Genomic DNA, 15,323 nt, shown 5'->3' with positions numbered 1-15,323 from the left:
TTCTTATGGCTGAATAGTATTCCATAGTATATATGTACCAAAGCTTTTTAATCCACTCGTCCACTGACGGACACTTGGGCTGTTTCCAGATATTCACTATTGTGAACAATGCTGCCATAAACATGGGGGTGCATTTCTTCTTTTCAAACAGTGCTATGGTGTTCTTGGGGTATATTCCTAACAGTGGTATAGCTGGGTCAAAAGGCAGTTCAATTTTTAATTTCTTGAGGAATCTCCATACTGTTTTCCACAGTGGTTGCACCAGTCTGCATTCCCACCAGCAGTGCAGGAGGGTTCCCTTTTCTCCACATTCTCGCCAGCACTTATTCTGTGTTGTTTTGTTGATGAGCGCCATTCTGACTGGTGTGAGGTGATATCTCATTGTGGTTTTAATTTGCATTTCTCTAATGATTAGTGATGTTGAGCATTTTTTCATATGCCTGTTAGCCATCTGTATGTCCTCTTTGGAGAAGTGTCTATTCATTTCTTTTGCCCATTTTTGGATTGGATTGTTTATCTTTCTGGTATTAAGTTTTACAAGTTCTTTATAAATTTTGGTTATTAACCCCTTATCAGATGCATTGTCAAATATATTCTCCCATTGTGTAGTTTGTCTTTTTATTCTGTTCTTATTGTCTTGAGCTGTGCAGAAGCTTTTTAGTTTTATAGAGTCCCATTTGTTTATCCTGTCTTTTGTTTCATTTGCCTGTGGAGACAAATTGGCAAATATTGGGTTGGGGAATAAGTTCGTAGCGTTTTTTACCGAAGACTTTTATTTAAACAAAAAACAATAATTATATCAATAAGTTAATCAATTATATATTCGCTGTTGCTGTTTACAACCTCTTCCCACCTCTCGACCAATTTGTTAATGCCGTTCCGCCAAAAATCGCCTGGTCTGGTGTCAAAGAAGTTGTTGAGCCAGTTTTTAAGGACCTCTTTGTTATCGAAGGTAATGCCCTTCATATGGTTTGACAGGGAGCGGAAAAGATGGTAATCGGTCGATGCAAGGTCCGGAGAATAGGGCGGATGCTGAAGGACCTCCCATTCGAGCTCTTGGAGTGAGGCTTTGACGACTTGTGCAACATGGGGCCTGGCGTTGTTGTGAAGGAGTATGGTTTGACCATGTAGATCAGGTCTTTTCAGTCGAATACCCTCATTCACGCGGTGTAGCTGGGCAATGTAGAGCTCCTTGTTGACCGTGGCATTCTTTTCAAGCATTTCCCAGTTCTTCATCGAATTCAGAAGGCCTTCCGCTGCGGCACGTGTCATCGACGTCAAAGTCGCCATTTTTGAACTTTGCAAACCATTTCCGAAATTGTAGACTCGCCTATGACACCTTCTCCATACACTTCGCAAATGTCCCAGGCTGCTTCGGCAGCTTTTTGACCTCGATGAAAAGCAAAGAAGAGCAGGTGTCGAAAATGTTGATTTTTGCCTCCTGGGTATTCCATTTCTAAGCCTCAAAACTAATAAAAAATTAAATAACTCAAAAATACAATTAACATAGTTTTGTAGAGCAGAAAGAGTTTTATCGAATGAATACTTACCCTTTGCCAAACAGCAAACAAATCGTTGTAAAATAAAAGAAAATATAAAAACGCTACGACCTTATTCCCCAACCCAATATATTGCTGCAAGAGATATCAGAGCTTACTGCCAATGTTTTCTTCTAAGATGCTTATGGTTTCACGGCCTACATTTAAGTCTTTTATCCATTTTGAGTTTATTTTTGTGGATGGTGTAAGTTGGTGTTCTAGTTTCATTTTTTTGCAGGTAGCTGTCCAATTTTCCCAACACCATTTGTTGAAGAGGCTGTCTTTACTCCAATGTATGCTCTTACCTCCTTTGTCAAATATCAGTTGACCATAAAAGTGTGGGTTTATTTCTGGGTTCTCAGTTCTGTTCCATTGATCTATATGCCTGTTCTTATGCCAGTACCAGGCTGTTTTGAGTACAATGGCCTTGTAGTATAACTTGATATCCAGAAGTGTGATACCTCCCACTTTATTCTTTGTTTTCAAGATTGCTGAGGCTGTTCGTGTTCTCTTTTGGTTCCATATAAATTTTTGGAATATGTGTTCTATATCTTTGAAGTAAGTCCTTGTTATTTTAATCGATATTGCATTGAATTTATAAATTGCTTTGGGTAATATAGACATTTTAATGATGTTTATTCTTTCTAACCATGAGCACGGTATATGCTTCCACTTGTTTGTATCTTCCCTGATTTCTTTTATCAATGTTTTATAATTTTCCGAGTACAAGTCTTTAATCTCCCTGGTTACATTTATTCCTAGGTACTCTATTTTTTTGGTTGCAATGGTAAAAGGGATTGATCCCTTAATTTCTATCTGACAGTTCATTGTTAGTGTATAAAAATGCCTCTGATTTCTGAGTATTCATTTTATATCCTGCCAACTTGCTGAATTCATTTATCAGGTCTAGTAGATTTTTACTGCAACTTTCAGGTTTTCTATATACAATATTATATCATCAGCAAATAGTGATAGTTTTACTTCTTTTCCAATTTGAATACCTTTTATTTCTTTTTCTTGTCTGATTGCTGTGGCTAGGACTTCCAGAACTATGTTGAATAAGAGTGGTGAAAGGGGGCACCCCTGCCTTGTTCCTGATCTTAAGGGGATTGCTTTTAATTTTTGCCCATTGAGTATGATGTTGGCTGTGGGTTTGTCATGTTGAAGTATGTTCCCTGTATTCCCACTTTGCTGAGAGTTTTGATCATGAATGGGTGCTGGATTTTATCAAATGCTTTTTCTACATCTGTTCAAATTATCATGTGGTTTTTCTCCTTCCTTTTATTTATGTGATGAATCACATTGATTGATTTGTGAATATTGTACCAGCCTTGCCTCCCCAGAATAAATCCCACTTGATCATGGTGTATGATTTTTTTCATATATTTTTGGATCCAGTTTACTAATATTTTGTTGAAAATTTTAACATCTAAATTGATCAGGGATATTGGCCTATAATTTTCTTTCTTTGTGTTGTCTTTGCCTGGTTTTATAATCAAAATTATGCTTGCCTCATAAAAGGAGCTTGGAAGTCATCCTTCCTCTTAAATTTTTTGAAATAGCTTGAGAAGGATAGGAGTTAGTTCTTCTTTGAATATTTGGTAGAATTCACTTGTGAAGCCATCAGGCCCAGAACTTTTCTTTTTTGGGAGTTTTTTGATAACTGTTTTCATCTCATTTGTTGTAATTGGTATGTTCAGGTTTTCTGATTCTTCCAGATTAATTTTTGGAAGATTATATGTTTCAAAGAATTTGTCCATTTCATCTAGGTTGTCTAGTTTTTTGGCGTACAGTTCTTCATAGTATTTTCTTACAATATTTTATATTTCTGTTGTGTCAGTTGTTATTTCTCCACTCTCATTTCTAATTTTATTTATTTGAGTCCTCTCTCTTTTTTTCTTGGTGAGTCTGGTTAAAGGTTCATCGATCTTCTTTACCTTTTCAAAGAACCAGCTCCTGATTTCATTGATCCTCTGTATTGTTTCTTTAGCCTCTATGCCATTTATTTCTGCTCTGATCTTTATTATTTCCTTCCTTCTACTTGCTCTGGGCTTTACTTGCTGTTCTTTTTCTAGTTCTTTTAGATCAGGGGTCTCAAACTCAACTCAGCATGTGGGCCACAGAGCAAGATCACAGCCGTTCGGCGGGCCACACTAGGTCTACAAAAGGCAACTGTTATGCAATACTTTTCTCACTGCAGTTGAAAACAAAAAAATATCAGTACAAAATTGTTCGGCGGGCCACATGCGGCCTGCAGGCCGCGAGTTTGAGACCCCTGTTTTAGATGTAGGGTCAAGTTGTTTATTTGAGGTTTTTCTAGCTTCTTGAAGTATGCCTGTAATGCTACAAATTTTCCTCTGGGGACTGCTTTTGCTGTGTCCCATAAATTTTGAGTTAATGTGTGCTCATTATCGTTTGTTTCTAGGAATTTTTTATTTCTTCTTTGATCTTATTGTTTACCCATTTGTTATTTAATAACATGCTATTTAGTTTCCAAGTGTTTGAGTATTTTTCAGTTTTTCTGTTGTGGTTCATTTCTAGTTTCATGCCATTGTGATCAGAGAAAGTGCTCAATATGATTTCAATCTTCTTAAATTTGTTGAGACTGCTTTTGTGCCCTAACATGTGGTCTATCTTGAGAATGTACCATGAGCACTTGAAAAGAATGTATATTCTGCTGCTTTAGGGTGAAAGGTTCTGAAGAGATCTATTAAATCCAGTTGATCTAGTATGTCCTTTAAGTCTGCTGTTTCTTTGTTAATTTTCTTTCTTGAGGATCTATCTAGTGATGTTAGTGGGGTTTTGAAATCCCCTACTATTATAGTATTGCTGTTGATCTCGCTCTTTAAATCCCTCAAAGTCTGCTTTATATATTTATGTGCTCTTATATTAGGTGCGTAGATATTTATAATGGTTATATCTTCCTGTTGGATTGCTCCCTTTATCATTATGTAGTGACCTTTATCTCTAACTATAATCTTTGTTTTAAAGTCCATTTTGTCTGATACAAGTATTACTACCCCAGCTTTTTTTTCATTTCCATTTGCGTGAAATATTTTTTTCATCCTTTTATCTTCAGTCTATGTGCATCTTTTGTTTTAAAGTGTGTCTTGTAGACAGCATATGTATGGGTCCTGTTTTCTTATCCACGCAGCTACCCTGTCTTTTGATCGGATCATTAAACCATTTACATTTAAGGTTATTATTGATATGTAATTGTTTATTGCCATTTTATTCTTTAAAACTATATTCCTCTTTTGCTATATACTTTTTCTCCTTTGATCTGTTTACAACAGACCCCTTAGCATTTCTTGCAGCCTTGGTTTGGTTGTAGTGAATTCCTTGAGTTTTTTTTTTTTTGTCTGGAAATCTTTTTATTTCTCCTTCAATTTTAAATGATAGCCTTGCTGGATAAAGTAGTCTTGGTTGTAGGCTCTTATTCTGCATTACTTTGGATATTTCTTGCCATTTCCTTTTGGCCTCAAGTGTTTCTGTTGAGAAGTCGGAAGTCATCCTTATGGGGGCTCCTTTGTAGGTGATAGCCTTTTTTCTCTAGCAGCTTTTAATATTTTCTCTTTATCACTTAGCTTTGGCATTTTAATTATGATGTGTCTTGGTGTTGATTTCTTTGGGTTTCTCTTTAATGGAGTTCTCTGTGCTTCCTGACCATTTGAGATGTTTTCCTTCCTTAATTGAGGGAAGTTTTCAGCTATTATATGATTGAACAAAGTCTCTATCTCTTGTTCTTTCTCTTCTTCTTCAGGAACCCCTGTGATGCAGATGTTATTTCTCTTCATGTTGTCATAGAGCTCTCTTAGAGTTTCCTCAGACTTTTTGAGTCTCTTTTCTTTCTTCTGCTCTGCTTCCGTGCCTTTATCTTGTCCTCTAACTCGCTGATTCGATTCTCAGCTTCATCCATCCTGCTTTTAATTCCTTTTATTGTGTTCTTCATTTCTGATATTGTATTTGTCATTTTTGACTGTTTTTTTGTTATTTTAATGTCCTTTTTTATATTTGCTATCTCTTTATTTAGATGTTCATAATGACCACCTATTGTTCTAATATCTTTGAGCATCCTAACAATCGTTATTTTAAACTCTGCATCTGGTAATTTGGTTATATCTGATTCATTCAGGTCTTTTCTGGGGATTTCTCTTGATTCATTTGTGTTGCATTTCTCTGCCTTCTCATTTTCTCTATGTAAAGGAAGGTTTTAGCTACTGGAGACCACTGGGTGTGGCCTCTGTTCCCTAGGTATGGTCTATCTGCAGGCCTGCCACCCCCTCTTCTGTTGCTGCCTAGGGCTTTTGGGTTTGGGTGTTGCCAGTGCCTGTCCACTGGGGCTGTTGCTGTGGTTTCCACCTCTCCTTCATGGGAGTCGCTGTGATCACGTACTCGGGTGTACAAGTCTAGGTGTCCTTGGCCTTTGCCCCGCCCCCGCAGTTGGCATTATGCTCTGCCCTGAGGGCAGTGGCGAGCACTTTGCTCAGCTGCGTGTCTCCGCCAGTTTCCTGGCTTTCGCCCCACCCTTGCAGGAGGAGCGCTTGGTGGGACGGCTGCAAGCCTTGGCTCCACAGGCCAATTGGGACTGCGTGCCCATCCTCAGTTGCGGGATTCTGCCCGTTCTGGGTTTTTGGCTCCACCCCGTGGGAGGAGCTGGCTCCCAAGTCAGGCCACAAGCCTCGATTCCATGGCTGGGCAAGGTTGTGCTCCTGCGCCCTTGCTCAAAGGCTGGTCTCCACCCCTTCCAGGTTCCTGCCCTTTTCCCCTGCAGGCTGGATTGTAGGCTGGCCACAGCTGGGCTTGACCGCTTTTGCACACCCCCTCCTCCCCAGCCAGGCAACACTGAGCTCACACCTGGGCCCAGTGGTGGCCAACTGGCTTCCGCCCTTGCCAACAGAACCACGCTTCTGCGTCCCGCTGCCACCCGCCCTCTGATGAGCCCTCAGTCGTGTGGATGGGGGCGCTGCAGCTCAGACCCTCTGACTCACTCCTGTAGTCCTGAAAGCTCCCTCCTTCTAAGCGACTCTGCTCTGAGTGCCGTGGGAGATCCTGTCTGGCTGGTGTCCTGCTTCCCTTTGCTTGAATTGCTGTTTCCAGGGGAAAGATTCACTTCAGATTTGGGGAGTGACTTGTCCCAGGGGTTAGGGTGGCTGTCTCTCTAAATGTTTCTCCCTGTGCCTCCTAGATTACACTCTCTTCCTGCTACTCTGGTACTCTCCTCTATCCCCATCCCTCGGAGCCCCAGGTGAGTGGTTTGTGAGAGAGGTGTTCTGCGCTGTCCCTTTAAGAAGAATCCTGGGTCTGAGAAATCAGACTCTTTCTCACAAACAGTATCCTGACTTGTTTCCAGCTAAACACTGTCCATTCGCCTCTTCTAGGCTCCGGGGCTGCAGGCTGGGGCTTTGTTCCTGGGGCTCAGGACCCTCCCCTCTCTGCTAAACTCACTTCTCACCACAAGAGTCTCTCCCGGCTGCCGTTCACTCCAGGGAGCTGAGCAGCCCTCTACACGTTTCCGCTTTTCCTACCAGTCTCTGTGTAGCTTCTTCAGTGTTCCTTGGTTGAAGAGCCCTCTTAGTTTAGTCCAAAGTTGGTTTTTTCAGATGATAGTTCTTAAAATTATTTTGTAATCCACTTTGGTTCTGGGAGGTGGATGTTGGTACGTCCGCCTACTCCAGCGCCATCTTCAGGATTTCCTTTTTATGGCTAAATAATTATATATATACACCATATTTTCTTAATCTATCCTTCTATAAACACATTGCTTTCATGTCTTGACTATTGTGGTTAATATTACATTGTACATGGGGGGTGCATATCTTTTCTTTTTTCAAATTATTTTTATTCATTTTAGAGGAGAGAGAGAGAGAGAGAGAGAGAAGGGGGGAGGAGCAGGAAGCATCATCTCCCATATATGCCTTAACCAGACAAGCCCAGGGTTTTGAACTGGCAACCTCAGCGTTCCAGGTCAATGCTTGACCCACTGCACCACCAAAGGTCAGGCCAGGGGTGCAAATCTTTTTAAATTTAGCATCTTCATTATTTTGTATAAGTACTCGAAAATAGAATTGCTGGATTCTATGGTAGTTCTACTTTTAATTTTTTTGAGAAACCTCCATACTGATTTTCGTAGTGGCTTCTCCAATATACACGCTCCCAACAGTGCACGGTGGTTTCCTTTTCTTCCTGGTCTTTGCTGACACTTACTTCTTTTTGACACTGGTCCATTTCACAGGTGTGAATTAATATCTTCTTATGGTTTTTTTTTTGTTTTTTTTTTTGTATTTTTCTGAAGCTGAAAACGGGGAGAGACAGTCAGACAGACTCCTGCATGCACCCGACCGGGATCCACCTGGCACGCCCACCAGGGGGCGACGCTCTGCCCCTCCGGGGCGTCACTTTGCTGCCACCAGAGCCACTCTGGCGCCTGGGGCATAGGCCAAGGAGCCATCCCCAGCGCCCGGGCCATCTTTGCTCCAACGGAGCCTCGCTGCGGGAGGAGAAGAGAGAGACAGAGAGGAAAGAGAGGGGGAGGGGTGGAGAAGCAGATGAGCACTTCTCCTGTGTGCCCTGGCTGGGAATCAAACCCGGGACCTCTGCACGCCAGGCCGACACTCGACCACTGAGCCAACCGGCCAGGGCCTCTTATTGTTTTGATGTGCTTTTCTCTGATGTTTAGTGTTGATGATCTTTTCATGTACCTGTTGGTTCTCTGTATGTCTTTGAAAGATGTCTGTTCAGATTCTCTGCCCATTTTTTAATTGGACAGTTTGTCTTACTGTTGGATTGTATGATTTCCTTATATATTTTGGGTATTGATCCTTTGTCAGATTAATGATTTGCAAATATTTTCAACTATTCAATAGGTCACCTTTTCATTTTCTTGATAGTTTCCTTTGTTGTGCACAAGCTTTTTAGTTTGATTTAGTTGTAAAGACCACATAAATGTAACTCAGCATTTTCTTGATCAAATGGAAAATATTACAAATGATTATCATTAGTGTTACGCTTTAACTGTTAAGTAGACTTCAAAGCTATTTATTATCTATACCGTTCCTCAGCCTTCTTCAAAGAGGAATGCTACTGTGGGGCAAGGACAGTTTCAGTACAGTTGTTCTGGTTCTCAGAGGAAGATCTGAGGACCCCTGGTGGTTCCCAAGACACTTCGGTGGTACAGCAGGCTGGACACTTTTCATAGTACAGATAATATTTCCATTTCTACTATGTTGACATTCTCACTGATGCTACAAAAATGGTGGTGGATAACCTCAACACAAATCACATTAGTAATTTTACCACCATGCACTCAATTAAAAAATATAAAGCCAGTGTTTGGTTTGTTCACTTACTTTCTAAAAGGTTTTCTAACTTTTTATAATTCTTTAGGTTGGAGCTGTGGTGGAAGTGAAGAATCTTGATGGTGCATATCAGGAAGCTATTATCAATAAATTAACAGATGCAAGTTGGTACACTGTTGGTAAGAAGATACATCTTTTAAAAATTTATTTTCAAAGATAATATAACCAACTGCAAAGTTTTCTTGCTTTTCTTCCTCCCCTAGTGCCATAGAAATCATTACTGTTAATGGTTATCGTTCCAGATATTTAAAAAATGTATTTCATTAGTACTTGTATAACATATAACTTGAAATTATTGTTATAAGTATAGAATTGGATTTCTAGCTTTTTTCACTTCAAGGTGTATCTTAGAGAAATTTCTTTTTCCATCTTAATCATTAAGAAAGTTTTTAAATTTTACTGATTTTTAAGAAACATTGATTTGTTGTTCTACTTATTTATGCATTCATTGGTTGATTCTTGTATGTGCCCTGACCAGGGATCAAACTTATGACCTTTGTTTATTGTGATGATGCTTTAACCAACTTAGCTACCTGACCAGGCCCATCTTAACTATTTTATTTTATTTTTATTATTTTGTGGGGGAGAGTCAGAGAGAGGGACAGATAGGGACAGATAGGAAGGGAGAGAAATGAGAAACATCAATTCTTTGTTGCAGTTCCTTAGTTGTTCATTCATTGACTTCTCATATGTGCCTTGACCGGGGGGCTACAGCAGACCGACTGACCCCTTGATCAAGCCAGCGACGTTGGGCTCAAGCTGATAACCTTGGGGTCTTGAACCTGGGTCCTCCACATCCCAGTCTGACGCTCCATCCACTGCACCATTGCCTGGTCAGGCCCCATCTTAACTGTTTTAAGTGTACATTTAAGTATATTCATTTTGTTGTGCAATAGATAAATTTTATATACCAGAATGTATTTTTTTTACCAGTCTTGTTTCTGTTTTTCCCCCCCGTTACAATAAACACTGAATTAAATGTCTTTTGTACATGCACATTATTCTAGTATTTCCCTAGTGTATATATATTCATTGGGAACTAGACAGAGATTGATGTGAAATTTACTTTTTCTTACTGACTTTGAAAGAGGGAGAGAGAAAGATAGAGAGATTGAGAAGCATCAGTTTGTAGTTGCTTCACATTAGTTGTTCAATGATTGCTTCTAATGCATGCCTTGACTGGGGGGCTCAAGTTGAGCCCATTAACCCATTGCTCAAACCAGCAACCTTGGCTTTAAGCCAGAGACCTCGGAGTTTCGAATCTGGGACCTTAATGTCCCAGATTGATGCTCTATGCACTGCTCCACTACTGGTCAGGCATTAAAATTTTAGTCGCTAATGAAAACTGCCTTCCTCAAAGACTGGATTAATTTACACTTTCATGAACAGTGAATGAGTGTACTTGTTTTTCCAGCTGTTATCAAAGTTGATGAATTAATCTTTTTACATTTTTGCCCATGTGGACACAAAGTAGTCTGAGTTTTTTTTTTGTTTGTTTTTTGGTATTTTTCCAAAGTTAGAACCGGTGAGGCAGTCAGACAGACTTCCACATGCGCCTGACCAGGGATCCACCTGGCATTCCCACCACAGGGCGATGCTCTGCCCATCTAGGGCATTGCTCTGTTTTGGCCAGAGCCATTCTAGCACCTGAGGAAGAAGCCATGGACCCATCCTCAGCGCCCAGGCCATCTTTGCTCCAGTGGAGCCTTGGCTGTGAGAGGGGAAGAGAGATAGAGAGAGGAAGAAGAGGGGGAGGGGTGGAGAAGCAGATGGGCGCTTCTCCTGTGTGCCCTGACCTGGAATCGAACCTGGGACTTGCACACACTGGGCCGACGCTCTACCACTGAGCCAGCCAGCTAGGGCCTGAGTTTTGCTTTAATATGCCCCTCTCATGATTACTAGTGAGATAAAACATCTTTTCACATGTTTATCGAAAGGAACATTTATCTATACCGAGTGTACCAAAAGTAAGTTTACAGTTGTTCATATGTAAAATAATACAATAATAAATAATATAAGAATAAATTCTGTTTTGCATATTCATAACTATAGACCTACTTTTGCTGCAACCTGTATGATTATAGTGTCTTCCCATTTTTCCCTGTTCTCCTCTTAGGATGTTTGGTTATCTCGTTATTTTTAGGATGTTATTTCTTCGCTTATTCTGAATATTAACCCTTTGCTTCTTTAGTTGCAAATATTTTTCTCATATTGCTTTATTCTTATCTCTACTATGAAGTTTAATTTAGTGAGTTTACCTATCACTTCTTTCTTTGTAGTTTAGTTTTGAATTTTGGTTTTTTGTGTGTGTGTGTTTTTGTTTGTTTGTTTTGTTTTTTACAGGGGCAGAGAGAGAGTCAGAGTGAGGGATAGATAGGAACAGACAGACAGGAATGGAGAGAGATGAGAAGCATCAATCATTATTTTTTTGTTGTGACATCTTAGTTGTTCATTGATTGCTTTCTCATATGTGCCTTGACCGTGGAGCTATAGCAAACTGAGTAACCCCCTGCTCGAGCCAGTGACCTTGGGTTCAAGCTGGTGAGCCTTGCTCAAACCAGATGAGCCCGTGCTCAAGCTGGCGACCTCGGGGTCTTGAACCTGGGTCTTCCGCATCCCAGTTCGACGCTCTATCTACTGAGCCACCATCTGGTCAGGCCAGTGTTTTGAATTTTGTTTAAGAAGATCTTCTTGCCCTGGCCGGTTGGCTCAGCGGTAGAGCGTCGGGCCTAGCGTGCGGAAGACCCGGGTTCGATTCCCGGCCAGGGCACACAGGAGAAGCGCCCATTTGCTTCTCCACCTCTCCGCCGCGCTTTCCTCTCTGTCTCTCTCTTCCCCTCCCGCAGCCAAGGCTCCATTGGAGCAAAGATGGCCCGGGCGCTGGGGATGGCTCCTTGGCCTCTGCCCCAGGCGCTAGAGTGGCTCTGGTCGCAATATGGCGACGCCCAAGATGGGCAGAGCATCACCCCCTGGTGGGCAGAACGATGCCCCTGGTGGGCGTGCCGGGTGGATCCCGGTCGGGCGCATGCGGGAGTCTGTCTGACTGTCTCTCCCTGTTTCCAGCTTCAAAAAAAAAAAAAAAAAAAAAAAAAGATCTTCTTGCCTGGTCAGACTAGTTTTGAATTTTAAGAAAATCTTTCTGCCTGACCAGTCGGTGGCACAGTGGATAGAGCATCGGACTGGGATGCGGAAGACCCAGGTTCGAAACCCCGAGCTCGCTAGCTTGAGTACGGGCTCATCTGGTTTGAGCAAAGCTCACCAGCTTGAACCCAAGGTCGCTGGCTCGAGCAAGGGATTACTCGGTCTGCTGAAGGCCCACGATCAAGGCACATATGGAAAACAATCAATGAACAACTAAGGTGTTGCAACAAAAAACTGATGATTGTGCTTCTCATTTTTTTTTGTTCCTGTCTCTCTGTTCCTATCTATCCCTCTCTGTGACTCTCTCTCTCTCTCTCTGTCTCTGTAAAAAAAAAAAAAATCTTCCTTCCCTCAGTGTTAAATTTATTTTCCAATGTAGTTTTCAATTTATAGCTGTTGTTTTACAAAAACTTTTTATTTTACCTAGTTTACTTTTTTAACATCCTAAAATACGATCATATACCTTTTTCAAAATTGATAGTCTATTATTCCAGCATTATTTATTGAATGGTAATAATCCTTATTCTTTAATGACCTGAGAGATAAGTATAAACACCTAATAAGATATCTTTGGTGGTATCAAAATTTGATGGAGCTTTTTGAGACCTAAGAAAATATTTGATTTTATATAGGTTATAAGACTAAGAGCAAGTCTGTATAGTTAATTATTATCGTAATTAGGTATGGTTGTCAGTCTTATAAATGTGGCATTTTTGCTATTAAATGTTTTAGTTATAGCATTAAAATAATGTAATAAAAGTTATTTATCCAGTCTCACATAATGTGAAGGTTCATATAATATATAATAACTTAATTTTGGGCCTGACCAGGCGGTGGCACAATTGATGGAGCGTGGGACTGGGATGTGGATGACCCTGGTTCGAGACCCCAAGGTCTCCAGCTTGGGCGCGGGCTCATCTGGTTTGAGCAAGGCTCGCCAGCTTGGACCCAGGGTCGCTAGCTCAAGCAAGGGGTTACTCTGTCTGCTGAAAGCCCACAGTCAAGGCACATATGAGAGAGCAATCAATGAGCAACTAAGGTGTTGCAATAAAAACTGATGATTGGCCCTGGCCGGTTGGCTCAGCGGTAGAGCGTCGGCCTAGCGTGCGGAGGACCCGGGTTCAATTCCCGGCCAGGGCACACAGGAGAAGCGCCCATTTGCTTCTCCACCCCTCCGCCGCGCCTTCCTCTCTGTCTCTCTCTTCCCCTCCCGCAGCCAAGGCTCCATTGGAGCAAAGATGGCCCGGGCGCTGGGGATGGCTCCTTGGCCTCTGCCCCAGGCGCTAGAGTGGCTCTGGTCGCAATATGGTGACGCCCAGGATGGGCAGAGCATCGCCCCCTGGTGGGCAGAGCGTCGCCCCATGGTGGGCGTGCCGGGTGGATCCCTGTCGGGCGCATGCGGGAGTCTGTCTGACTGTCTCTCCCTGTTTCCAGCTTCAGAAAAATGAAAAAAAAACAAACAAAAAAAAACCTGATGATTGATGCTTCTCATCTCTCTCCGTTCCTGTCTGTCTGTCCCTATCTATCCCTCTCTGACTCTCTCTCTGTAAAAAAAATAAAAATAAAAAAAGAACTTAATTTTGGTATTTAAGCAAAAACTGCTAATTCTAAAACTAAAGCCTGGCAATGTTTTTTAAAATAGAAGAACTCTTGCCTGACGAGGTGATGGCACAGCGGCTAGAGCACTGTCTTGGAATGCTGCAGACCCAGATTCGAAACCTTGAAGTCATTGGTTGGAATGTGGATTATAGAAATGACCCCGTGGTCACTGGCTTGAGCCCAAGTTTGCTGGCTTAAGCAAGGGGTCCCTGGCTGAGCTGGAGCCCCCCGGTCAAGGCTTGTATGAGAAGCAATCAGTGAACAGCTCAAGTACTGCGACTATGAGTTGATGCTTCTCATCTCACTCCCTTCCTTCTATCCCTGTCTGCCTCACCCCTCCATTCTTGCCAGAAAAAAAAAGAGATAAATAACTCTTCTTGCCGTGATTTGGAGTAATGTAGTATATGATATATATATGTTCTGTCTATATATAAACTTCCAGTAATTTTATTTTTTGTATTTTTCTGAAGTTGTAAACGAGAGGCAGTCAGACAGACTCCCGCATGCACCTGACCAGGATCCACCCGGCATGCCCACCAGGGGGCAATGTTGTGCCCATCTGGGTCGTTGCTCTGTCACAACCAGAGCCATTTTAGCACCTGAGGCAGAGGCCATGGAACCATCCTCAGAGCCCGGGCCAACTTTGCTCTAATGGAGCCTTGGCTGCGGGAGGGGAAGAGAGAGACAGAGAGGGAAGGAGATTGGGAGGGGTGGAGAAGCAGATGAGTGCTTCTCCTGTGTGCCCTGGCCGGGAATTGAACCCTGGACTCCTACACGCCAGGCTGACGCTCTACCACTGAGCCAACCGGCCAGGGCCAACTTCCAGTAAATTTGGTGGGACTTTTTAGCACTTTAAATAAGTAGTTTTCAGCTGGAGGCAAGTTCATTCTGAGAACATCTGGCAGTGTCTGCAGACATTTTTGGTTACCACACCTTGGAAGAGTGAGGGTGCTACTGGAATGTAGTGGCCAGGAGGGTTATTTAATATCCCACAGTGCACAAGACAGCCCCCATGAAAAAGTGGTTCAAAGTATTAGTAGTGCTGGTGTTAAGAAACCCTGCTTTAAATAAAAATAGAGTAATTTTGTAAGGGCAGTCTAAATGTAGAAATTTGTACTCTTTCTGTTTCTTAGGTAAATTTGTTGGTGCCATTTGGAAAATTTGTCTTTCCTTTATCATATTGAGAAGGGTTAATTAAAATTTAAATAGTTTCATCCTGAAATGCCTCCTTTTTTTTTTGAGAGTGAGAATGGGAGAGACAATGAGGAGCAGTTGCTTTCTCTTAGTTGTGCATCGATTGCTTCTTTTATGTGCTTTGACCAGGAATTGGACCTCAAGCTCAAGCTAAGCCAGAGTCACCTTGCTCAAGCTTAAGCCAGCAGCCTTTGGGTTCAAGCTGGCAACATTTGGGATCATGAGGATGATCCCCTGGTCAAGCCAATGACGCTGTGCTCAAGCTATCAGGCTGCACTCAAAGCCATTGACCTCAGTCTTCTGGATTGACACTTGATCCACACTAACTTATTTTTTATCGTGTTTTCTGTTTCAGGGAAGGTGTTTTTTTATTTAAGGTATATTATTATTTTTTTGCTAGAAATTGGAAAAGATACTCTAGGTTTGAAGCTGTCCATTAGAAAACATTTGATGGGAACTGAATTTGAAATATCCTTTTAAACAATAGCTCTAT

General features: G+C 41.8%; 1 protein-coding gene across 5 annotated transcripts in view; it reads left to right on the top strand.

The window, feature by feature from the left end:
* ARID4B (AT-rich interaction domain 4B) overlaps nt 1-15,323 on the top strand; it is a 195,843-nt gene that overhangs the window by 85,187 nt on the left and 95,333 nt on the right. For all 5 annotated transcript variants that reach the window (XM_066382500.1, XM_066382490.1, XM_066382472.1 and 2 more), the window contains exon 5: nt 8,925-9,015. In XM_066382500.1, the coding sequence (XP_066238597.1) occupies nt 8,925-9,015 (91 nt within the window). The remainder of the gene's footprint in view (nt 1-8,924; nt 9,016-15,323) is intronic.

The sequence above is a fragment of the Saccopteryx leptura genome, chromosome 1 (genome assembly GCF_036850995.1).
Source record: "Saccopteryx leptura isolate mSacLep1 chromosome 1, mSacLep1_pri_phased_curated, whole genome shotgun sequence".
Taxonomy (NCBI): domain Eukaryota; kingdom Metazoa; phylum Chordata; class Mammalia; order Chiroptera; family Emballonuridae; genus Saccopteryx; species Saccopteryx leptura.
Note: the sequence above shows the minus strand (reverse complement) of the source record. Positions and strands in the feature narration are given on the sequence as shown.